This window comes from Emys orbicularis, chromosome 3, assembly GCF_028017835.1.
Source record: "Emys orbicularis isolate rEmyOrb1 chromosome 3, rEmyOrb1.hap1, whole genome shotgun sequence".
Classification (NCBI taxonomy): Eukaryota; Metazoa; Chordata; order Testudines; family Emydidae; genus Emys; species Emys orbicularis.
In genome coordinates, this window is record NC_088685.1 from 138,198,831 (window position 1) to 138,224,038 (window position 25,208).

At 40.2% G+C, this 25,208-nt stretch overlaps 1 protein-coding gene across 15 annotated transcripts in view; it reads left to right on the forward strand.

The window, feature by feature from the left end:
- The window catches only part of ACTN2 (actinin alpha 2), an 86,451-nt gene that overhangs the window by 43,363 nt on the left and 17,880 nt on the right, over positions 1-25,208 (forward strand). For 8 of the 15 annotated variants that reach the window (XM_065401251.1, XM_065401250.1, XM_065401254.1 and 5 more), the window contains exons 6-14: positions 841-919; positions 6,111-6,192; positions 8,428-8,513; positions 11,216-11,308; positions 12,952-13,182; positions 14,434-14,581; positions 17,474-17,624; positions 23,790-23,898; positions 24,824-24,964. In XM_065401251.1, coding sequence (XP_065257323.1) covers positions 841-919; positions 6,111-6,192; positions 8,428-8,513; positions 11,216-11,308; positions 12,952-13,182; positions 14,434-14,581; positions 17,474-17,624; positions 23,790-23,898; positions 24,824-24,964 — 1,120 coding nt within the window. Of the gene's footprint in view, positions 1-840; positions 920-3,344; positions 3,424-6,110; positions 6,193-8,427; positions 8,514-10,186; positions 10,273-11,215; positions 11,309-12,951; positions 13,183-14,433; positions 14,582-16,111; positions 16,133-17,473; positions 17,625-23,789; positions 23,899-24,823; positions 24,965-25,208 lie in introns of all 15 variants that reach the window. The other 7 variants (XM_065401258.1, XM_065401256.1, XM_065401255.1 and 4 more) reach the window with 4 other exon arrangements.

Genomic DNA, 25,208 nt, shown 5'->3' on the forward strand with positions numbered 1-25,208 from the left:
AGCTTTTAGTATTACAAAAGTCTTGTACAGTATAAGGCTCCAATCCTACAAATTGCTGTACACAAGTTGATCCCTGTGCCCATGCAGAGTCCAATTGGTCCACCAGAATGGAGTATCTTGCAGGATCAGGGCCTATGTCTGTAAATTAGTTTTGACATGATCCCTAAACAGATTTAAGTGATGGCTCCATTATTGTCTCCGGGATCATTGTTATAAGGTCTGATCCGGAGAAGTACTGAGCATCTGAAACTTCCACTGAAGACAGAGGGAAGTGCAGGTGCTCAGCAACATTCAGAATGAGACCCATGAGATAGAGAAAGTGTTTAAATAAATTAAGCTTTTTTTCTGTTGCTACTGTATGTTCCATTGAGAAAAGCCCAGTTGTGGTGTTATCATTGCATGATATAAGTGACATTGAAAAAGACTCTTGGACAAGCAGGTTCTGTTAGCCGAGTCTTCAGGGGTTCATTCGTCTCTTGATATGCATGTGACCACAAATAGATTGGAGGGTTATGCACATGCATTGAAAGCAGAACCTATATCCTCTTTTGTCCTGGAGCATCACAGAAGCTAACCAGTTTCTACTCAGGTCGCATTTTATATAACATACACTGTGTAAAGACGACTGTAGGGCAATCAGGAATATATGGGTTATAGAAGAGTGAGTATACAGACTACTAACAGAACCACACAATGAGGGTGGACCCATGAGATTTAATTATCTGGATGCAACATGGGCCTTCATGCATGTAGCAAAACATTAAGCGAGGGTCAAACTGTCCAATGTAATGATTGTATTAACTTATTTTTCCATTTTATTTTCTATTGTTTGTTGTAAAGCTGGAAAGACGGACTAGCACTCTGTGCACTTATCCACAGACACCGACCTGATCTTATTGACTACTCCAAGCTAAATAAGGTCATCAGTCTGGGTGACACAGCATGCTGATCTGCAGTGATCTGGTTCACTTCCTATTTGCTTAGCATGTTTCCTTAAGGATTAGCTGAGAAGTGCATACTAACTTTGGTCTGGTCTACGCTGGGGGGGGGGGGGGAAGGGTCGATCTAAGTTACGCAACTTCAAGTCGACGTACTTAGATCTACTCACCGCAGTGTGACTGCGGTGAGTCGACTGCTGACGCTCCCCCATCGACTCCGCCTGCGCCTCTCGCTCCAGTGGAGTACCGGAGTCGACGGGAGAGCGCTCGGCGGTCGATTTATCGTGTCTAGATTAGATGTGATAAATCGACCCCCGCTGAATCGATCGCTGCCTGTCGATCCAGCAGGTAATGTAGACAAGCCCTCTGACTGGCTTTCCAGGCTCCTGACAAAACTGATTCTGAGGAAGAAGGACACTCCCTCCTCTACCTCCTCCCTTCCACCTCCCCCTACCCCACTTCAGCAGCTAACGTTACATATACTTGGCCTGATTCTCCACTGCTTTGCATCTTGGGAACTCATTTATACAGTGCAAAGTGGGTGTAAAATTCTAATAAAACAGAATTCCCCACTCATGCTGGTGGTCGTGTTTTACACCCACTTTGCATTGGTGTAAAGGTAAGCACAAAGCAATATAGTAGAGGTTCTCAACCTTTTTTTTTCTGAGCCACCCCTCGCCCCGAAACCTGCTCGTGGCCCTGCAGTGGGCCCCGGACCCCTGGTTGAGAACTACTGCAATAGAGAATCATGCCCATAGTAATGACTAAAGATACAATTCTGCAGCGCAAATTCTGCCCTTGGATATGGGTAATAAATTACCTATAGCAGGAAAGAACAAGACTTACAAATTAAAGTTCACAAAGAAAATATTAATTTCTTGTTACTTTGTTTTTAATAGAATTCCACCAATGTCCCCTATAAGCATAAACATCATAGTGCCCTAATGTCACTAGGTTACAGAAAAAGGGGAGTACGTTATTCTCACAATGGGTCTGTTCATAGCAGAACAGAGGGAGCAAATGGGGCCTGATTGTGTTGCTGTTGAAATTGGTGGCTTTACTAGTTTAGAAAGTCTTCAAAAGAAAATAAATTAAAAATCTCATGTATCGGGGTCATGAATAACTATGTTGGGGGTGTGAGGATGAGGGGCAATCACGTGCCTCAGATTTGCCAGATTGTAACAGATGAACAATGCTAGAAAAGAAAGAGGAATACAGTAGTTTCATCCCAGTTTGTGGGGATTTACCGTAATTTCCTGTGCTCTAAAATGAGAATACAACTAGAAGTCTCCTTCAGCGCCAGCCAGGGAGAAGACTTCATCGGCATGTGTGCAGTGCTCCAAAAGATCCATGACATGTTTGCGGCTGGCCCAGATCAGCTGGTTTGGACTGCAGGGCTAAAAATTGCAGCGTTAGCCCCGCAACCTGAGCCCTGACAGCCCAAGTCAATTTATCCAGGCTCTGAGACTTGGAGTAGTAGGTTTTTTATTGCAGTGTAAACATACCCCATCATTGTCTTAACTTGCTAGATGCTACCAAACACTTCTCATTTGGGAAAGAGACTGTTAAATCATAGATTGGATTCTTCGTTCCCTGCTCCCCATAGTAAATAGATTCTACAAAGGGAATTGACTGTTATGGGAAAGCTTTGAAGAAAAAAAGAACTAAAATGAAATTATTTATAAAGCTAGTTCTTTTTTATAAGTATTAAAAAGTTATGCTGGGGCCTACGAGGCGCATAATAATAAATAGTCAATCGATTTATAATGCTAACTTTAACTCATACAGTATTAATCTGAACACTAAGACATTTGGAAAGTATTAATTTTGAGCTCAGTCCTACTCTTCTTACTTAGGTGAGTACGAGGAGCAGGATTTGGCATTTCATCTTATTTATGGTTAATGATTTTGACAGCTGTTTGCCCCCCTATTTGTTCTTTACAGTGCTCCTAGAACAATTCTACCCCAATTACAAATCTAAACCAAAATGTCAAAATTGCCAACCAGCAATTTTTTTTTATGCACAAACATACCCACTATGTAAACAGACAGCCTGTTTGTGCATTAAAAAGTACTTATGCATAACAGATGCTAACTTTCTGGAAGGCCTGCTGAAACTTTGACCCACAGTGTACAAAACTTCCATAGTAAAACCATCTTATTTATGTATGTGTGGTGGGAAGATGAACAGAACTCAAACAAATGTGCCTTGATGAGACTGCCATGGCAATCACGTGCAGAAAGATCCTAACATTGGGCTTGTTTCCTGTCCTGGCTGTGTTTGACTGGCTACTTGTTTTCGGTGTATTAACAACTGTCTTGGTGTTTTTTCTTTTTGCATATCTGTTTCTCCTGCATGCCTTCTTTTCTTTTCTCATCTATGCATCTTGTGTGGACTTCTTGTAGCTGGAAGGATGGCCTGGCTCTCAGTGCCCTTATCCATAGACACAGGCCTGATCTTCTTGACTATGACAAGTTAGATGAGGTATTTCTATAGCCGCAACAGAGGTTTTTAACTACTGTGGCTTGTAGCTTTATTTTACGGTATGGGTGATGGATGTCTCCCAGCATCTCAGGATTCACTATAATTTTAAACAGATCTTCTCCCAAATCTTCAGAGCTTTGATCAATCATTGATTTAACAACGAACATACCAATGGGGGGTGTCTATCACTCATCTATAAGAAAAGTATCTCAAATTAGTCAATAGGTTTCACTTAGATTTAGTCTGGTTTTTATATGTATTTCATATCTGTAACATAGTTTTTGTACATGCCATTAACCCATGTTGTATATACATGGTGTTGCATGTACATAAATATATATCCACAAATGAAGTTACATAGATTTTAAATATTGGCCACATTTTAAGTGCCTTTTAATTGAAATGATGCAGCTGATATAACCTACTAAATGAAATACACTTGATAGTAAATTTAGAAAATGCAGCTATTGTGTATAATAATATACAAATGAGCCAAAATCTTTTGGCTAGGCAAAAGCAAACTGTTCTTCATAACCTATTGTTTTTAAAATTGACTGATTAGTATGATACATATTTGCTAGAAAGAGGTACCATTGGGAACACTACTTATGTTTTGGAAACACATGCATAATATGCAGAAAATTAAATACTTCATATTCAGAAGAGGTGTGAAGTACAGACTTCTATGAAACTTGGAATAATCACTGTCAGTTAAATCTCACTATTTTCACTGATTTAACAAAAAAAATCAAGCCCACTTGAGACATCAAGACCCCTCTCTAGGATAGCAGTTCTATCCCACTGTGAGACCTGGATACTGCCTGCAAGGAACAGCTCTATCTACTGGGAGAACCTGTGTCTCTTCTAAAGACAAGGTCTTCCACCAGTAATGGCATTTTCAGAAGCCAAGACCTCTCACAAAGAGTGTTTTCACCCTAATGTGAAACACTGAGGGTATGTCTACACTTCAAAGTAAAACCTGCAGCACCGAGGCCTGGTCTACATTGGGGGGGTGGGGCGGGAATTGATCTAAGCTATGCAACTTCAGCTACGTGAATAATGTCGCTGAAGTCGTTGTACTTAGACCTACTTACCGTGGTGTCTTCATTGTGGTGAGTCGACTGCTGCCGCTCCCCTGTCGACTCTGCCTGTGCCTCTCATGGCAGTGGAGTACAGGAGTCGACGGGAGAGCTCTCGGGGATCAATTTATCGCGTCTAGACTAGATGCGATAAATCGATCCCCGCTGGATCGATCGCTGCCCACCGATCCGGCAGGTAGTGTAGACATACCCTGAGTCACAGAGGCTGGGTCAATTGACTTGGTCTCACAGGGCTTAGGCAGCAGGGCTAAAAATAGGAATTCCTGCTTGGGCTGGAACCAGGGCTCTGAAACCTGGTGAGGGGGAGGGTCTCAGAGCCCATGCTCCAGCCCAGTCTAGATGTGGGAACATCTAGACTGCTTTTTTAGCCCTGCAGTCTGAGCCCCGTTAACCTGAGACTTGATGCCACCAGTTTTTCTTTGCAATATGAGATATCAAAGCAGCGTAAGGAGCATGTTCCCCTAATTTGAGACAGTAAGCCCAACAGTAATCATCACCTATAATTTGCGACATTGAATGTATGCTTCTGATTTGGGGTTTACTTATTGTTCCCCTTCCTTTTTCTTCAAAAAACAAAAAGGAAACCATTGGCTTGATCCATAGGAGTTGTAGGTTCTCAGCACCTTTGAAAGCCATGTTATATGTACATGCACAATAAAAACAAATCATATCCAAACCAAGATCTAAAGGTGTTACTCATTCAGAACAGTAGCTTAGATTTCAGGAGGGTTCCTATGCCTGAAGTGGCTTCTCTGTGCATTTCTGAGACTAGTTGTTCTTGTTTTTCTGTGCTTGTTCATCATTATATGTGAGCTTGACCAGTAATCAGCTTATGAGCTTGCTAGAATTCACGTCTCTGTGCTATTCTGCATATATGTTGGATTTTCATCATAGTATATGTGTATATTGAATACATAATGTTTGTGTCCCTGCAGAACAAATTAACAATGGATATCTAATCGTATCTCATAGCTTATTGATGTTTTCTCTTGAAAAGATAGAAACACATTATATATATGCACGTGCGTGTGTACACATGCATAGACTCACTCACTCACTCTATATCAGGGGTTCTCAAACTTCATTGCACTGTGACCCCCTTCTGACAACAAAAATTACTACATGACCCCAGGAGGGGGGACCAAAGCCTGAACCCGCCTGAGCCCACCACCCTAGGTTGGGGGTGGGGTGGGGTAGCAAAGCCCGAGCCCCACCGCCTTGGGCCGGGGAGTGGCAAAGCTGTAGACCCAGGGCTTCAGCCCAAGGCAGGGAGCCTGTAACCTGAGCCCCAACGCTTTGGCCCTGGGCAGTGCGATTCGGGCTTCAGCTTCAGCCCCAGGCCACAGCAAGTCTAAACCAGCCCTGGCAGCCCCATTAAAATGGGGTCCTGATCCACAGTTTGAGAACTGCTGCTCTATATCTATGAGCTCAGCTTTTTGGAAAGCACTAATTATGACTCATTTCCAGTGAGGAAAATCTAGTCTTTGGATCAGGCAGAATAATCTTCAATATACATACTGTACCCTTCTTCTTGCTATGAGAAAAACATCTGGTGTTTAACTGGTTCTAATTTTTGCTTTCATGCAGGATGACCCTCTAAGAAATATTAACCTTGCAATGGAAATTGCAGAAAAACATCTGGATATCCCTAAGATGCTGGATGCAGAAGGTGGGAGCTAAAATTTATTATGTACCTTGAATAAGAAGTAGGCAGTAAAACCTGTCACCTTGTACATAATTTTTTTCAAGATTGTTTATACATGAATCATCACAATGATGCCTCTTTCTTATGGTTCCTTTTCAAATTATTCCTCCTTTTTAGTTTCTTGTGTGCTGGAGAATTTCACACTTTTTTGTTTTGTTAAATATTATTATTTATTATTTGTATTGCAGTAGCACTGAGGGTCCCAATCTTAGATCAGGATCCTATTGTGCTAGGCATTGTACAAACAGAACAAAAAGACAGTCCCTGCCCCAAAGAGCTTAAAAGCTAACTGTAACACAAGATGGTGCAAAGATGTTAACAGTTTAAAAACACATGAACATTGTATACTGCTGAAATCAAGACTTTAAAAGGAGAACTATAGCTAATATAGTCCTTCCCAAATATACAGCTGGTAACATGTGCCACCCATGCTGGAAGCTGAAGTTGAGGAAATTACTGTTGTTTAAAACAACAACAACAAAACTTTATTTGTATTTTTTCCGAACGATCAGTTTTAATGAGTAGTCCCATATCTGAGTCCTTTAAAAAGACTTCAGAGTCTTTCTATAAACAATATTAATATGATGTTAAAGTAACTCTTGGAACTAACTAATCTTCTGTAGTTTGGGCATGCATGGAGCCAAAATATGAAAATTTGCTACTTTAAATATATTAATTCTGATCTGGTATCTTGTCAGTTGACTGGTCTCAAAGGGTGGAATGTTCCCAAGCACTCAGTCTTGGCCTGCCTGCTCCCATTGAAATAAATGGCAATAGAGTTAGTACTGGGTGCTTTTGAAAACCCCACCTAAATCACTCAGTGATTTCTAGCATTGATTTCATGCTTCCAAATTCATTCTCTCTTTGTTCCTGGAAATCTGACTCCTGTTTTAAGCAACACCTTGTCCTTCTTACTGTAAACTAAGATGCAAGGTAATTATTCAACATATCTACCATCTCCTTATTCATAGATATGAATGTCCATTACCATTTTCCTTTTTGTTCAGCTTCCTTAAATATTGTATTCCATATCCTGCCATTTTACACCTTAAAAGAAAAAAGATACTTTATTAGAATAATCATTAATATGTGAAATCATCTAAATATGTGCTGTCAGCTTTTATTTCAATTTTCAAATTCTTTTAATATATCCTTTTCAAAAGTTCATTCTTAACCCCTGTAAAATAAAAGAAACTGATGCTGAATTATGAAATATATTGATTATTATGTTATAAAATCCTACAGCTAACTTTAGAAATTTTATCTGCTTTCCCTGGTCATCTCTCCAACCCTACTATGGGCATTTTTGCATTGGTGCTAATGCCATTCAAAAAGCCTCTTCACTGATAATCAGTATGAAGTGCTTGGTCACGTTCTGCCCTTATCTGTTGTAGAGTGTTAAAGGGACCATCATTGTCAATGTGCCCAAACTTCAGTCATATCCTAACTGGCATTCTAGTTATTTTCTCCCATAATGATGAAAAACCCATCAGCCTTCCAAGATAAGAGGCTAAACTCTGTTATGATTTATGTTGAGGTTAACTGAAAATAGAATCTGGCTCAAAGGATGCAAAACTGTTAAAAATCAAAGCCTTTCTGAGTGCTAGATTTATTCTGGATCACAGTAGCACATGTATGCCTGTTTTGCAGGTTTCGGATATAGTTCAATACTCTGTTACTCGTGAGAACATAGAGCAGGGCAGGCAGAATATAGGGACACAGTTTTAACATGCTTTACATGCACTTCTATATCCATAACTAAGTTACTAGGCCAAACTCTACTTACATTCACACATGGTTAACTCTGGAGTAAGTCTAGTGACTTAAATGAAGTTACTCTGGATTTACGTAAGTGTAAATGAAAGCAGAATTGATCCCAGGAGGTCTGCGTCTGCCAGCCTTCCCCAATAGCTCTTGAAAATTGGATCTTGTACAAAACAGTGCAGTGTGGCAATGCTATTTCTGTACATCCTAGATATTCGGATATTTTTAACATTTCAAGTAGAGCAATTCGTTCATTTATTGATTCCTGAAGTCTGATCAGCATTGATATGAGTGAATGAAAGCAAGCGGAATGACCTTGGGTTTTGTTGTTGTTGTTTTTTTTAATCCTTGCAGCATGTGAGGTGGAATCATCATCAGATGGAAGTATATTGCCATTAGACTATCTGAGCAGTTAACCTTCTTCTTTCTACACAGATGTAGTAAACACTGCCAGCCCTGATGAAAGAGCCATTATGACTTATGTTTCCTGTTACTACCATGCATTTGCGGGTGCTCAGAAGGTGAGGTTGTAAAAGATGGATCAGGTCTCACCCTTCACCTTCTGTGGGTTTTTTTTTTAGCGTTTTTTCTCTTCTGATCTTTCCCCCGCTATTTACTGGGGGAGCACCCTAGAGCTGAGCAAGACCTCATTTCCTTTTGCCTCATTTTCTCTGTGCACTACTGTCTCTGTATAGTCAATAGAAGTTTAGCCATTTGTTTGTTTTCCAGAAACATATTTTTCTGTATCTTTACTAGTAGTATCAAGTAGGATCTCAACAGTTGGTTACTGAACTGGATAGCAGACATACTTCACTCTAATTGAAACCTCTGTGCATTGACTTGAATCAACGTTTAAAGAGCAAGATGAAAATAACAAACTCAGACGGAAAAAAGAGTTCCTAACAGCAGTCATATTATCTCCACCACCATGCCAGAGACCCTGGATATTATTCATGCTGTAGATGTCAAAAATAGAGCAGAATCTCCGAAAATACACCCCAGTTTTATGTTTTCAGGATTTTTTTAAGTGTTAGCATTTTAATGTATGTACAAATGCACAGCAGCATAAGACATTTATTATATGTGATGCAGACACAAATATCATATACAGACATCTAGGTAGAAATCTGGAATTGTATCTCAGCAAATAGAAGCAAAAAAATAAATACAGTAGAATCTCAGAGTTAGGAACACCAGAGTTAGAAACTGATCGGTCAATCACACACCTCATTTGGAACTGGAAGTACGCAATCAGGCAGCAGAGATAAAAAAATCAAAAAGCAAATACTGTACAGTACGGTACTGTGTTAAACGTAAACTACTAAAACATAAAGGGAAATTTAAAAAAAAAAGATTTGACAAGGTAAGGAAACTATTTCTGTGTTTGTTTCATTTCAATTAAGATGGTTAAAAGCAGCATTTTTCTTCTGCACAGTAAAGTTTCAAAGCTGTATTAAGTCAATGTTCAGCTGTAAACTTTTGAAAGAACCACCATAACAATTTGTTCAGAGTTATGAATATTTCAGAGTTATGAACAACCTCCATTCCCCAGGTGTTCATAACTCTGAGGTTCTACTGTAAAGAGAAACTCAGAATTGGACACAGTTCAAGTGTCACAGGCTTACTCTAGGAATACTGATATATAGTATTAAAAAGCTAACAGATACTTTTGCAAGCTTGAGCTACTCTTCTGTAGAGAGGTTCTTCCCAGGTCAAAACAGCTAAAATTCTGTGAGTTATGTAGCTTGTCTTTTACATATCTTAGTTGACAGGGCAGATTTTAAATTGTTAAATGTGAGCCCAATCCTCAGCCTTTACTGTTGTGGGTAATCCTTATGCACGCAGGTGGTCTCACTGAAGTTGATGGGCTTACTCCTGTGAGTTACAGTGCATGAATAAGGGTGCAAGATCCAGCCTTCCGCAAAGAAAAAAAATTCCACCTCATTGTCTGCAAGACCTCAGTTTGAGTTTCAGCATATTGATTTTTTTTTTCCTGTCAGCACAAATAAATCTCACACACAGTTTATTCCAGCTTTGTCTCCAGAGTACAGAGCTGTGGGCCAGCACCTGCTTAGCATATAGAAAACAAGGCAGGGTAACAACCTTGTGCTTCTCTTTGTTCAGCCTGCTTTCTACTCCTCTATTTTTGTTTTGTTTTGTTTTCTTTCCTTTCCTCCCCCGCTTCCTTTTGTAGATATTGTGAACACTCCCAAACCTGATGAAAGAGCTATCATGACTTATGTTTCCTGCTTCTACCATGCTTTTGCTGGAGCAGAGCAGGTATTAATCAATGGTCCCTTTGAGTTGCTGTGCTTTTTGGTTGGTTGTTTCACATTTCCATGGGATTTTTTCACCTGAATATAGATCTTTGTGGTTTTAATTAACATTCCCAGGTATTATTTGAATGTGAATGCTTGTTTTTAACTAACTTCTGATCCTGATTCAGTTAAAAGCCCTGTAGCAAATTGGATTTTTTTTTTGGTTCCAAAAGGCATTACCATTGACATCTCTATTTTGAGGGTCTTCAGTGGTTATAAAAGGCTATTTTCAGGAAAAGTAAGTTTAGCGAGACCTTGTTTTGCATATGGACCTCAGGCCTAGTTGATGCACAACTTTCCTTGCAGGAGCAGATCTCAGGTGCACAATCAGAATAAATATGCAATATTCAATTGACTCATTAGAATTACTCCAGATTTACACTTGCATAGAAGAGCAGACTTTGACCAGTTCTGTACATTCTGGCTGTTATAAATGCAAATGACTTGTAGAAACTGTGTGAACTGGGCTCTTAATTTGCTTGGGTCCTCTTTTGCATGTTCCTAACAAACCTAATAGATTTCTAGTATGATTTTTTTAACCTAATACCATAACCTGAACAATAGTCTACGTCACTTTCAAAGTAAAGATTTATTAAATGACCCTAACATTAGTGTGAAACTACCTCCTATATAATAAGGCTTTAACATTTAACAGAATGAATTCTGTGTTGATTTATACTCTATGCAGCACACTGAAGTTAGTAGAGTTTTACAGGGAGACTCACTGCAGAATTTGTCCGAATAACTCTGAGAAGGGCGAACTTACATATGAGTCATGAGCACTAACCAACAGTGATGAGAAATGCAATTTTTATTTTCAGCAGTCACATTCAGCTTACTCAAAATTTGTATCTGCTTATGAACATGATGACAGCTATGTCCTGTTTGTTTTCTATATTTTACAGGCTGAGACTGCAGCTAACAGGATATGTAAAGTGCTTGCTGTGAACCAAGAAAATGAAAAGTTGATGGAAGAATATGAAAGGCTAGCAAGTGAGGTAAAGGCTAGCAAGTGAGGTTCATAGAACACGGATGATGATAAATTCAGTGCATTATTTACAATGAAAATAAAGCAAAATTAAAGTCACATACAGCTCACAGTCATCTTTATCAGAGGGGAAGGATGGTCCAGTGGCTGGAGCATTCGCTTAGAAATTGGAAGAGCCAGGCTCGATTCCTTTCTCCATTACAGGCTTCCTGAGCAACATTGAACAAGTCACATAGCCTCTCTCTGCCTCAGTTCCCCATCTGGAAAATGAGGATAATAGCGCAGGGGTGTTGTGAGGATAGACACATTAGTGAGGCACTCAGATACTGTGGTAATGGAGGCCATCTAAGTACCAGAGAGAGAGAGAGAGAGAGATCTTTGAGGGTTTATACATTATAACTGCTTGCACAAATAAGGAATCTTAAATTCACTTACTGTTTTCCATAATTCTAGTTTAAAAAAAGTTTCTTTCTCCTCAGCCAAAAATAGTAACATGATAGATAAATACAAACACATCTTTAAGTGATAAAAATAAGATGTTTAAGTATAAAGTGGTCCATAAGGATTTTATTTCAAACTGAAATATGAGGGTATAAAGTCTGAGATATTTCACAGGCAGGCCAGAGAAAGGTATTTTTTAAGGTGTATCATAATGCATCCCTGCATCTCTGGAAGGGCTGAGACTCAGGAGATCAGAGTTTTCAACTCTGCCACATGCTTTGTGTGTGATCTGAGGCAAGCCACTCGGTTCCCCATTTGGAAAAGGGGGATAATGATCCTTTGCCGGATAAATTCAATAATATTGTGAGGCTCTCAGATACTGCACTGAAATTACCGACCTAGAAAGAGAAACAGATTATAACTGTGCACTGAATTTGAAATGTGAATTTTATCAGATAAACTACAGCAACTTTTTGTTTGTTAATTGAATTAATGTTGTTTTTTTTGTCTTTCCCAAGTCTTTTACTGATTAGATTACAATGGACTCTTATCATAAGGTTTTCTGTTTTAAAACTACATGTGATATTAGTTAGTTTCCTGAATATATTGTAGACATTCTGGGTCAGATCCTGCAGTCCTTTCTTGGCAAATGGGAAATTTGCCTGAATAAGGACAGCAGGGTTTGGCCCATGCTAATAATGCACACCTTGCAATAACATACGGAGTTCCCTAGATACCAAAATAGCTTTGTGGAGAAACATGCTGTATTGGTACTAACTGTTTTTTTGTGTGGAGTTTTGTAAGTGACGAGTCAGATACTTGGTGTCTGCATTCCTTCCATGGCCTTGACTACTTGAGTCGCTAAGGCCAGGATTTTTAAAAGTAGCTGGTGATTTGGGGTAACTCAGGTTTTGGGTACCTAACTTGAGATACCTTGAAGGGACCCGATTTTCAAAAAGCCAAGTGCTCAACACCTTCAGAAAATCAGGGCCCTTTAGGGTGTCTCAAATTAGGCATAAATTGAGGTATGCAAAATTACTAGTCATTTTTGAAAATCTTGTGCTTAGTTGTCACTAAGTCATTGACTTTGGCAATGACACGCTTGTTAAAGAAAAGACACTGGAGTCTGTACATTCAGGATTATCGGTTTCTTTTTTTTGGTTCCATTTTCCATTCCTTTGGATTTTAATTGTTTGTGTCTGCATGTGATAGCTTTTAGAATGGATTCGTCGCACGATCCCTTGGCTGGAAGACAAAACGCCCGAGAAAACAATGCAGGCCATGCAGAAGAAGCTAGAGGACTTCCGAGACTACCGCCGCAAGCACAAGCCTCCCAAAGTCCAGGAAAAATGTCAACTGGAGATCAATTTCAACACCTTGCAGACAAAACTGAGGATCAGCAATAGGCCAGCTTTCATGCCATCAGAGGGGAAAATGGTTTCAGTAAGTAAAAATGGTTTCAGTAAAACGGGCCCAGTCTCTTTTCTTCTTTCACCTGAAATGCTCAGTAATATGTGAATAGATGGGATCCAATTATTATTCCAAAACATCTTCACTCATTTCAACTTGCAACATCTAGTTCTCAAGTATCAGCGGTGCTAAATCAACAATACTTATTTTATTCAGTACTTCATTCTAGGACCATTTCTCCCTACCCCAGTGGTCCTTCCTCTTTTTAAGGCTGCCTCCACTTCAGTAATTCTTCTCCAGCCATGAGAGTGAGACACAAATCCCTCTTTTGGAACATGATCAGTACTGCTTTGTTGAAGGAGCTAAATTGTGTGATTGTGTTTGAAGCATACTACCATTGATTTCATTTGGAGTTTTCTTCAATGCAGGACCTCGGAATTTGGCCCAGGATTGGCCCTGGCACAGTTTCAGTACCTTTTTCAGCTTCAGTTTGCAGTTGATTGTTCTTAATTGAATGGAGCCTTATAATCTGTGAAGACAAACAATAGTTCCTCCAAATTAACTCTCAGCTCTTGATTAGAGTTTTGGAGTCATGAGCTTTGCGTGTTTTAAGTGTTGAATATAGCCAACAAATGTGCTGTAATCTTGTTTTTAAGCTGTTCAGGTTTTATAAACAGGCAGTACTGTTAGCTGAAAAATCTATCTGGCTCACAAAATATCATAGATCCTGGCAGTACTGGCTATAAATGGTGCCTTTGTGCATCTGTAAAAGCTCAAAATATTCTGCAAAGACCACACAACAGGCATCAAGCTTTTTTTACATCAGCCTTGTACGTAGACCAGAAAGCTTAATGACATCGTGTTCCAGCGAAAGTGCACACTGGATTGCTTTTGATATTAGCTGTTCCATCACTGTCAGCTTCTAAGACCAAAACATTTTTATTTTGATAATGGATGCACAAAACAGTACACTTTAAGGATATTATAAATCACCTTCACTGAAATTACAAGATACAGTATAAAATATGCATGGAGGCAGTGGATAGATAACTGCTTTGCATGGACAATAACATTTTGTACACATTGTTTCCAGTTTGCACTCACCTACACATATTTTGTCTGGTGTAGTTTAGGTGCCTATTTCTGAAAAATTTGGACCTAAATTTCCATTTTTGGAGCAAGACTGTAAATTCTTGTAGAGTTCACAAATTTGGGCAAAGTCAGAGGAGATACAGAGTAATGATTAAAATCTCATTCCCTCATTCATCCCCAAACTTCTCATAGGATATTGCTGGCGCTTGGCAGAGACTTGAACAAGCTGAGAAGGGCTATGAGGAATGGTTGCTGAATGAAATACGAAGACTGGAACGACTTGAACATCTGGCTGAGAAATTTAGACAGAAGGCTTCTACTCATGAAACCTGGGCATATGGTAAGCAGACCTTGGTTAAAGTGTTTCAGATAAATCTATCTGTAAATCAGTACTGGGTATTTACAAACCAAAACCGGTTATTGAATAACTTGGACAGTTGTATAAACCTAAAACTAACAACAATTATTCTGGAAGCTTTCTAGCCTTTTCCCCTACACTCATCATCTTAACTTTTTGGCCATGTAGTTAATGAGATTTATCTTTCAACTACATTGGCTGACCATTCAATAGAGAAATAAGTTGAAATCCTGTTACCGGTTTTTAAGATCCACAGAACAATGTCATGCTTCTGGTTTAATGTATCATCCAGCATTTTTGCGAAGATTGCATCATGGTTTCATTTGCATATCCAGTTCTTGTGACCAACCAGTCAGAGCTACAGTAAGTCCAGGAAAGAATCTAGGTAAAAGGCAGATTTCAGCAGAGTGATTTTACTGAACAGCAGCAAAGACAAAAGCATCCTTCCACTTTAAGGATGACACATAAATACAACCAGGATTTGTTCCAGCCAAGTCCCAAAACTAGTTAATTAAATTGTGGCTCTCCTTAGCCAATTTCAACAAACAACATCCTACAGTTTAGCTTACCTCCCCAGAATTTCAGGGAGAAGATGGGAATGAAAAACCTGGCTTGCTTTGATGTGGACACAGCAGCGAAATGAGGACAGACACTTGCATGGAATTAAGCGGCAGGCCACAGCTTTTATTAAACTTTAGCACAGGGGGAGGGGTGCTACTGCTAGTCCAACCCCACCGTAATTTAGAACAGCCGAGGGGCTGCTCTCGCACACAGCACTGCTATAAGGTCTCTTTCAGGACCTTACCACAGTAGAGAATCTACGTAATACAGCTCTACCCCACCATGCTCCTAGCTTGCCTCCACCATGCCCCTCACACTCCCACCACAGCCCCTGTGCTGGCTGTTTCAAACCAGAGTCAAGCCCATAGTGAGCTCGTTAGAAGCACCCAAATCAGTAAATGGCTGCCAAGTAAATGCCAGAAGTGAAGCTGTGATAATTCTGAAAGCCTCTTTACTGAGCATGTGCTACTCTGACTACGTGTTGTAGCTCTGACACAGGGAAAAATTATACATGACAGATACAGGAGAATATATAGCAAGAGAAATAATGGTCCCCTCTGGCCTTAAAATCTAGGAAATAGTATGTGGTGAACTGAAGCTAAAGTGGCTGTCTATGAATTCAGTTGTCTCTCCTAATGGTAAGAGTTCCTGATGAGTGAGAGGTAATCTTTCAGTTTCCCATTTTATTTGCTTGCTTTTGTAACCTTTGGTAAGTTAGGAAGGGTCGTAAGGATTTGGCATTTTCTGTTTAAAAACCAAGAGTGTTCGAAAAGGCTGCCACATATCTCAGCCTTTTGTGGAGGTTTTGGGCATGAGGCCAAAGTGAATAATGGATTGAAGGCAAAATTTCAAAGAAGATAAAGTATTGTTAACATAACTTACATTGAACATAGTGGTCTGATTGCTGGCTACATAAGCCAGGTCTTGACTAGAAAAGGTTTGCCAGTGTAGCCATGCCAGCCACCCCGCCCAGTGCTGGCATAAAATTGTTTTTGGCGTATAACTTATACCAGTTCCCTGAGCAAAATAAGATATACCAGAAAAAGGACTTTTATGCTGGTATAACTGTATCTATAGTAGGGCCTCTTTTGGTACAGAAATGTCTCAAAAAATTATACCCCTAGCCAATATTGCTATATTGGCAAAAGTTTTGAGTGTGGGTCAGAATTGTGTGAGGTTTGTGAGGGCATAATCATAGTTTTTCTTTCCACCCTTTTTTTCCTTGGTGGTTTTTAAAAAAGAAATTAAACAAAATTATTGGACTTTTTAGGGGAATGGTTGCTTTTTGCCTCCATCCCTTTCTTCTTTTGTGTCCCTTTCTCACACTCTTTTTTTGTTTTTTGTTTTTCTACTCTCCTCCTCTTTCAACAACAACTAAACAGCAACAACAAGACCAAAAGTTTCAAAATTCATACACATCCACAGACAGTGAGAATAAATTGCAGTTCAATGCTAGGTGTGAAAAAGGCCATTGAAGTGCTTGTCAGTACCTGAAAGATAAAGAACCGAAAAATAGAGTTACCAGGCCTGCCTTAAACCATCACAGATAGTGGTTCACTGAGCCAAGAATAACCAGTACATTGATCAACGTACCAGCAACCTGGATGTTTCTGCTTTATTACATCTTTGTGTTTATAAATTAAATGTTAACGAAGGGCCAGATTTGAGAATCCCATTACTTAGATTGGGAAGGAGTCACTCACCCAAGTAGTCCCACTGAAGTTAATAACTACTCGTTAAGTAACTCTTCACCAGTGCAAGTACGGAGTTGACAATCTGGCCCTGTGTTGGAATGAGCCTGAATTACCTTGCTACTTATTCCATGTAATACAGCAATATGTCTGTGTGAAACAGGCTGATTCCCACGTGGAAAAATCCTTTAGAAATGAACAGAAAGTAATCTTTAGACGGGCTTATGAATGATTCCATGGAACATAATAGAGAATCACATCCCAGTTATAGAATTCTATAGGATTGTTTCAGCAACCTACAAAAAAGATCTTATTACGTTCTACAGGTTTAAACAATTATTACTATATAATATTTATTGTTTCACCCTATTAAATTCCATAGGACTTTTCCAGTGAGTTGTTAATAAAGGCATTACACTAGGGATGAAATCTTAGCTCTGTTGAAGTAAATCAATGGGAGTTTTGTCATTGATTTCAATGGGGCCAGATTTCACGCTGGGTGGGTGATACTGATCAAAGCACCACAAAGCTGGGCCCCAATTTAAATGACTGACTTGAGTGCATTTTTGTTGTAATTAATGAATTAGTAATGAATTACTGATATTTTTGTTTTTATTTTCAGGCAAAGAGCAGATCTTACTCCAGAAGGATTATGAATCTGCTTCTCTGACTGAACTCCGCGCTATGTTGAGGAAACATGAAGCTTTTGAGAGTGACTTGGCTGCCCACCAGGACAGAGTAGAACAGATCGCAGCCATTGCCCAGGAGCTGAAGTATGTTCCATTTAGAGGCATGCAGCTGCTGACATTTAACTGATAAACTCTTTCCAATGAATTCAATAGTGTCATAGGTACAATGTAAGAATTCCACAGATAGCTTCGTAAGGATATTATCTGAGCTAGTCATTGACACCTTTCCTTTTTTTTTTTATTGAACTAAATATAGACATGCAACTGAATACAATCGTTTGAGGGCAAACATTTCAAAATTGACTTAACAGTAAGCTTTTGTTTCTGTAGATCTACTGGTGGGTAAATTGTGTATCTGGCGGGGTGGGGGTGTGTGGAATTAGTCTGCCAGTTCATGTGTTCTGCTACAAGATGCTAGATGTGAAATCGTTCTCAAAAAAATTATTTCTTTCATTTTACCCACGTGAGTATAATATAGATCAAGTATCGCAAGCTGATATTAAAATAATTACATTTGCATCGCTTCTCCCATCCCACAGTACTTTATATACTTAAAAAACTAATTCCTATTCCTTCTCTGTATAGCGTGTGTGTCTCGGTCTGTCTAAAGTACTTGTCAGGCCCCCATTACCATAGTGTGTGAGGACCTCACAATCGTTAATGTATTTATTCTCACGAGCCGTACTGTGAGGTGAGGACGTGTTGTTAGCCTCGTTTTACAGAGCGGGAACTGAGGCACACAGACACTTGCCCAAGGTCACACAGGAAATCTGTGGCACAGTACGGACCTGAAACCAAGTCGACCAAGACCAATGCCTTAACCACTGGACCAGCACACACACACAGACACACATGCATGCGCGCGCACACTCACAGAGAGAATACAAATTAGTTTAAGGATCCAGTTCAGCAGTACACATAAACACATAATACATAAATACATACACACATGCTTAATTGGAAGAGTTTGGATAGTCCCATTGAATTTAATGTTGTTATACTGGAAATCAGTGGTACTACTCCCGTGCTTAATGTTAAGCATGTGCTTAAGTGCATTGCTGACTTGCAGTATACATTTATGAAGCTAACAGAAGACAGTGTGGACTAGTGGTTAAAACAGATGTCTGTTTGGGAGTTAGGACGTTTAAGCACGGTTCCCATCCCTGTCTCTGACTCTCTGCGTCACCTGTGGCGAATCTCTTTGTCTACACAGCAACTAGACTCCTACGACTGGCCCATGCCAACCAACTCATGTTTGCCGGGCTGTTTCATTGCTGTGTAGACTTCTGGGCTCAGGCTTCAGCCTGGGCTCTATGACTCTCCCACTTCGCAGGGTCCTAGAGCCCGGGCTCCAGCCTGAGCCCCGAGAGCCTGAGTCAGCTGGCACGGGCCAGCTCTGGGTATCTAGTTGCTGTATAGATATACCTTTTATTACCTTTCCCTGTTTTAGTTTCTTCATTTCTTTGATGGATTAAATACCTACTGCAAAAGAATATTGTGCAATTTTTTTTTAAAAAGGCTACAACTCAGAAACACCTGGGTCTTAATTCTCCACTAGCTCCAATCGTGGCTCTGTGATTCTGTAGTGCCTGGCCTCAGTCTAGAGCATCTGGGAGTCTACCCTAACTTATGTCTCTGGAGGAGGGACCTTACAGCTTTGCCATGAGCCTTCCATTCTTGTGCTGGGGCAGAGTGTGGCTAGCACAGGCACCAGTTCTGTCACCTCATCCAATGGAAGTCTCCTCTGTTTAGAAACAAATCCAAACATCCATCATCAAGTTATAAATCGCACTTTCTGAAAATGTTTTGCCTACTATTGTTAGCAGTAACACCTAAGATTACTTTAACTGGAAAAGATTATAGAAAAAGTCTATTTTTTCCAGTTTATTTAAGAGAGAATGTGTATATTTAGAGGAAAAAAGATGAAGTAATTAGTTAATGCCAAAAAGCATGAAACTTAAAAGGATGCACATATCAGTGAATTCATCAGTTGATAAAACACTTGCCTTTCTTTTCACCCTGACCTGTATGGTAATAATGACTTTCTATTGTGTAATTGTTTGTACAGAAGCTCTCAATGGCTCTCTCTAGAGACAATTTCTGAAAATGTCTAAGGCTGGTTGAGCTCCAGCAGTATTAGCAGCATTGAGAGCAGAGTGCGGACAGCCTGGCAATTGCCACCATTGTTTTAGAGGTGTAATTGACCTCTGTTCAGATCAGGCTAATGAACACAATCCTTAAAAGGCTGGTTGGCCATCTACACTAGGGCTCCAAACACTGTTAACATCAATTAAGTTGGACTGGTGTTAGCAACAAAGCGAGATTTTTGAAATAGCATTCTTAATGCAGGCAGGGTCAGTGCTACATCCTCTAAGTCTGTGTTTTGCCAACTTGAAGGGAACATAGCCAGGTGGTTAGAATGCGGCTGGATGGGAGAGAGAACTCTGCCACTGACTTGCTGTGTTATGTTGGACAAGCTACTTGTGGCCTGATTTTCAGAGGTGATGAATCATAGAATCGTAGGATTGGAAGGGACATCGAGAGGTTAAGGAGAACAGTTTTTCTCCCTAAGAACACCCTGTTGACTTCAGAGGTGCTCAGCATTAACCTCCATGTGCTTACCTGTAAAATGGAGAAATCTCTGCCCGGTTGCGTAGGAGGGTTGTGAGGCTCAATTAGTCTTAAAACCTTGGAGGACATTGAATGAAGGGCGCTATATATAAATGCCAAGTATTAGTAGCTGCAAGCAAATGGACAGCTTCCTTTGGTTATTGATTTTAATAATTTTACCAACAGTTCCTCACAAAATTATAGAAATTAGAGGTGAAAAGTCCTAGTTCCTCTTGACAGTGATATTTTTTAGGATTGTGTAAAAATTTTCATGCTAAGAAAGGTGTAGTTGGAGCTGATCTAGAGCTCATTGAAATAAATAAGGATCTTTCTCTTGACTTCTTTGGCCATTATCGGGTCCTTAAAAAGACCAGAATTGACTGTGCTTCAGGTCAGCACACCCTATATTTTTTGGTAGTCTGCAGTTGCTATTTTGAAGGAGAACAATTGCGGTGTGACCTTGAGCTGCACTGGTTACAGTTCAGTGTCAGCGCTGATATTTTCTGCTACAGCAGCTGAGCCCACTAAGAGCATAAAGGTTAAAGTTGTTAAAAGCTTGTTGATTGATGGTGTCTGGATAAAGGATTTGTGTGTGTGTGTGTGAGCAGGATCATTCCAGTTTGGAAGCTGTTATGCTGTCATTGTATGCCAGATTGTGAGACATCATAAATCTTGGATGGGGCACTATATAAACCTGGGGGGGGGGGGGAGAAATCAGGGATTTCCCATTTAATACATTGTAAATGCTAAAAAGAATGAGACTAAATTGTGCTCTAAGGTACTATACTCATTTATGGTCCTATGCACTAATTCCAAGATCTTCACTAATCAGGATCAAAATTTCTGAATGTATTTTTTTAAAAATATTTATCTCCCCTTGTGTAAAAACTTATTTTCAGCCAGGCAAACAGCTATATTAGTCTCCAACATAGATGGACTAGAAAGTCTTTTGCTTCTGGATACCTGGGTTCAAATTGTGTTTATGGGCACAGTTACAAAGAGGCCAGCCCTGATCCAGGAATTACTTAAGTACACGCTTAACATGGCTTCTATGGAACTACTCATGTGCTTAAAGTTAAGCACATGCTTAAGTGATTTGCTGGATCAAAGCTACTGTCAGATCAAATTTGGCTCATTTTTACTTATAATGGTGAGAGAATCACAAAAAGCAAACAGCACAAGTAGTGCAAAAGTAAACTAGGTATTTACATTTCTTTCCTTTTTAATAATTCCCTGTAAAATGTGACACTTTTTTAAAGGAAATTTGTTTCTTAGAAGTTTATAGTGCCAGCTCCTCATGTGGGATAAATTGGCATAGCTCCACTGAAGTCATTGGAGTCACACTTAGGCCTGGTCTACACTACCCGCCTGAATCGGCGGGTAGAAATCGACCTCTCGGGGATCGATTTATCGCGTCCCGTCGGGACGTGACAATCGATCCCCGAATCGACGCTCTTACTCCACCAGCGAAGGTGGGAGTAAGCGCCATCGACGGGAAGCCGCAGGGGTCGATTTTGCCGCCGTCCCTACAGCAGGGTAAGTCGGCTGCGATACGTCGAATTCAGCTACGCTATTCGCGTAGCTGAATTTGCGTATCTTAAATCGACCCCCCCCTTGAGTGAAGACGTACCCTGGGTTATACTAGCTGAGGATCCGGCCTACTATTTTTAAACTGTAGGTGCCCCTTTAAAATTAGCGTTGATAATCTCGTTCTCTTCCCTATTTATCCATATTCCAAACATGCAACACAAACTGTCTATGCTTAATAAAAGCCCAGGAATAGGATAGCAGGGATATTGCAAGTCATGACAGGTACATTGGAAGAGCTGTTTGGCGAAGTTAGTACAGTATCTTCCAGCACTGACCCATAGCCAGTACAATTAGTCCCTAACTTTCACAAAAGTGACATTTGCCCTTATCTTAAAAAAATGAGTGACAATCAATTGGGCTAAAAATAAAATTCACAATAGTCTCAGAGGTTCCACTTGGAAAAACTTGAAGAACACTTTGTATGTATTTATTAAAAGCAGCAAAGAGTCCTGTGGCACCTTATAGACTAACAGACGTATAGGAGCATGAGCTTTCGTGGGTGAATACCCACGTCTTCGTATTCACCCACGAAAGCTCATGCTCCTATACGTCTGTTAGTCTATAAGGTGCCACAGGACTCTTAGTCTGGATCTGTAAAAGCAGCAAACATGGCTACCCCTTTGATACTATGTATTTATTGTGCAAAAAGATACTGATACAGAAGCTCTTGGTGCCCTGACAACTTACTAAACTCACAATCCATGTATGAACATCATCTATCAGTAGGAGTATAACATAAAAAAAATTAACTTGCAGTCAGTACATCAAAACAGCAAAATTATGTCCCATCCCACTCCACCCACAGCCTCAGACCTCTCCCAAAGTCTTATTAATTAGATAGCTTTTACTGCATACCCTGAAGGTCAACAAATCTGAAATGATTTCGACCAAAGTGTGGAGCAGTTCCAGAATCAAAGGGCCCTCATGGAGAATGCCTTGCTAGCAGCTCCCTCTCCTTTATATAAATAATGTGCTTAGATGTCATATGGTTTCTCTCTAACTTTTTGATGATTAGGGCACTTTTATCAAAAAAGCTCTTAGTTTCCAACAGTTCATTGGTTCTTTGGCTGCATAGCCACTGCAAAGTGATTCTCTTACACACATACACTCTCTGTGTCCCAATGACTATAAGTATTTATCCACAGTGGAACAGTCATTAGGCCACAGAGAGAGTGAAAATGACCTGGTAGTCCAGTAGTTAGGGCACCTACCTGGTAGGTTGGAGACCCTGGGTCCAATCCCCTTACACCAGTCACTCTTTCATTATTTATCCACAGTGCAACAGCTTCAACAGGAGAGATTGAGGGTGCCCCACATCTGAATATCCCATAGCTCAGTGGTTAGAGTACTCTCCTGAGATGTGGGAGACCTCTGTTCAAATCCTTTTGCCCTCCTCTAGTTAAGGGGGGGAATTGAACCTGGATTTCCCACAGCCCAGATGAGTGCTCTAACCATTGGGCTAAAAGTTACAAGGTAAGCACCACTGCCTCACGCCGGATTTTGAATGGGACCCAATCCAGTAGGCAGCCTCTGAGCATGCCTATCAGTCAAGCCCCACAGGTGGCTTAGGTAGCTGAACACATGTCTTTCCTTGAGGTTCATGAATCACTCTGGAGCTTAGTTGGGAGATAGCCATCCAGATGCATAGAGGGAGGCTGCAGCATGCATGCCAAGAAGCAGAAACATAGGTGCTGAGGGAACCTTTACACTGGAAACTTAAGTGCCGAGTGAATTTAGGTGCCTATGAGGTTCGGCGGGACTTTTGTAGATCACAGTGGAACCAAAATGGGAACTTAGGCACCTAAATCTGGGGTTTAAGCACTTAGGTATCTTTGTGGATCCTGCCCTTAGTGCCTAGATCCCACACATTATAATACCACTACACTGCCTAACTGATTGCAAGTTGACTTTTTTAGCAAGAGGAGGAAAAAGAAGAGGAGGAATAGTTACTGAGGGCCAGTGCAACATGTACACAGGTGCAGAATGTACAGTGTTTTCCTGTCTGTTTGTTCAGAAGCTATAGCAGTTTTTGTCTTCACTCTTTCCTAGTGAACTGGACTTTTACGATGCTGCAAATGTCAATGATCGATGCCAGAAGATATGTGACCAATGGGACAAATTGGGAACACTTACTCAGAAAAGAAGAGAGGCACTGGAGGTAAAATTGATATCAATAAGCTGCTCCATTTTAAAAAACGAATTCTTTGGGATTTATAACAGACATTGTTGAGTGTTAATTCCTGGAATCCAGACTGCAATTAACCCTTTCCTCGGCTCTCCATTTCAGGTTGCTGTGAGTTCATTTGCAATATAGGTTGAATTGCTCAGTAATAGACTGGATGGTGCTTTGTTTCTTAGAAGTTTATGGTGCAATTAGAAGCTATAAAGCAGCAGCAGAATGAATTTGGTCATCAAGAGTTGACTTGTAATCCCACCCTTTGGGGATTTGATGCATAGCAGTGATATAATTAGGAAGCTGTCTTGTCATATTCACTACAGCAAAACTCAGTTTGAGCAGTAGGCCAGTGGCCAGGCTCTCTGGTGATGGAGGTTCCAAAGCAGTGAGATCCAATTTACTAAAAGCCCTAGGATGTATCTTCATGGCTTCCCCTGAGATCAGTGGAAGCCACCTTACATACATCTCTGGGCTCAAATGTGACATGTATGTGTTACTGCTCCGTTTCATACATGAAAGAAATTATTAAAGCAGGCCATTCTTTTACAATTGGTGCAATTTAATTTGTTCATTTTATAGATCAGATTATCAGAAAATATTTAAAATGCAATAAATGGCAAAAAAAAAAAAAAGCACTTAGGCCCTGATCCTACACAGTCTTATGCACATTCTTCAGTTTACATAAGTTTAACATGAAAATAATTTTAATGTGAGTAGTCTTACTGACTTCAGTGGCATCTTTTAAGATATCTCAGGTTGGGCAGCCAGCAAATAAGGCGTCCAAAATCATCAGTCACTTTTGAAAATGTATGCCCAAGGTAACTGGGACATTACCTGTATGTGCATAGAATTAGCTTTCACCTTGGTAACAATGAATTTGTTTGTGTGCATTTACTGGACTTAACAGAGGACAGAGAAATTGCTGGAAACAATTGATCAGCTTCACCTGGAGTTTGCCAAGAGAGCTGCTCCATTCAACAACTGGATGGAAGGTGCTATGGAAGACCTACAGGACATGTTTATTGTTCATAGCATAGAGGAAATTCAGGTAAATGGTAGTATGTTTTTGGTTTGCCATCCTCAGGAAGTCAAGAAAGGGAAGCCTTCCCTCTCACTGAATGGACATTGTCAACATGTGTAGGTGAAAACATATCCTGCCTATAAGCTATCTTTCTGACAGAGAATGTCCTTTCCCACTCATCTGTGAGCATAAAAGTGATAACCTATAAGCAGACATGGCCTTTTAAGGCAGCTGGCTGCAGTACTTCTCCCCTTGGAAGGAGCCATTAGCC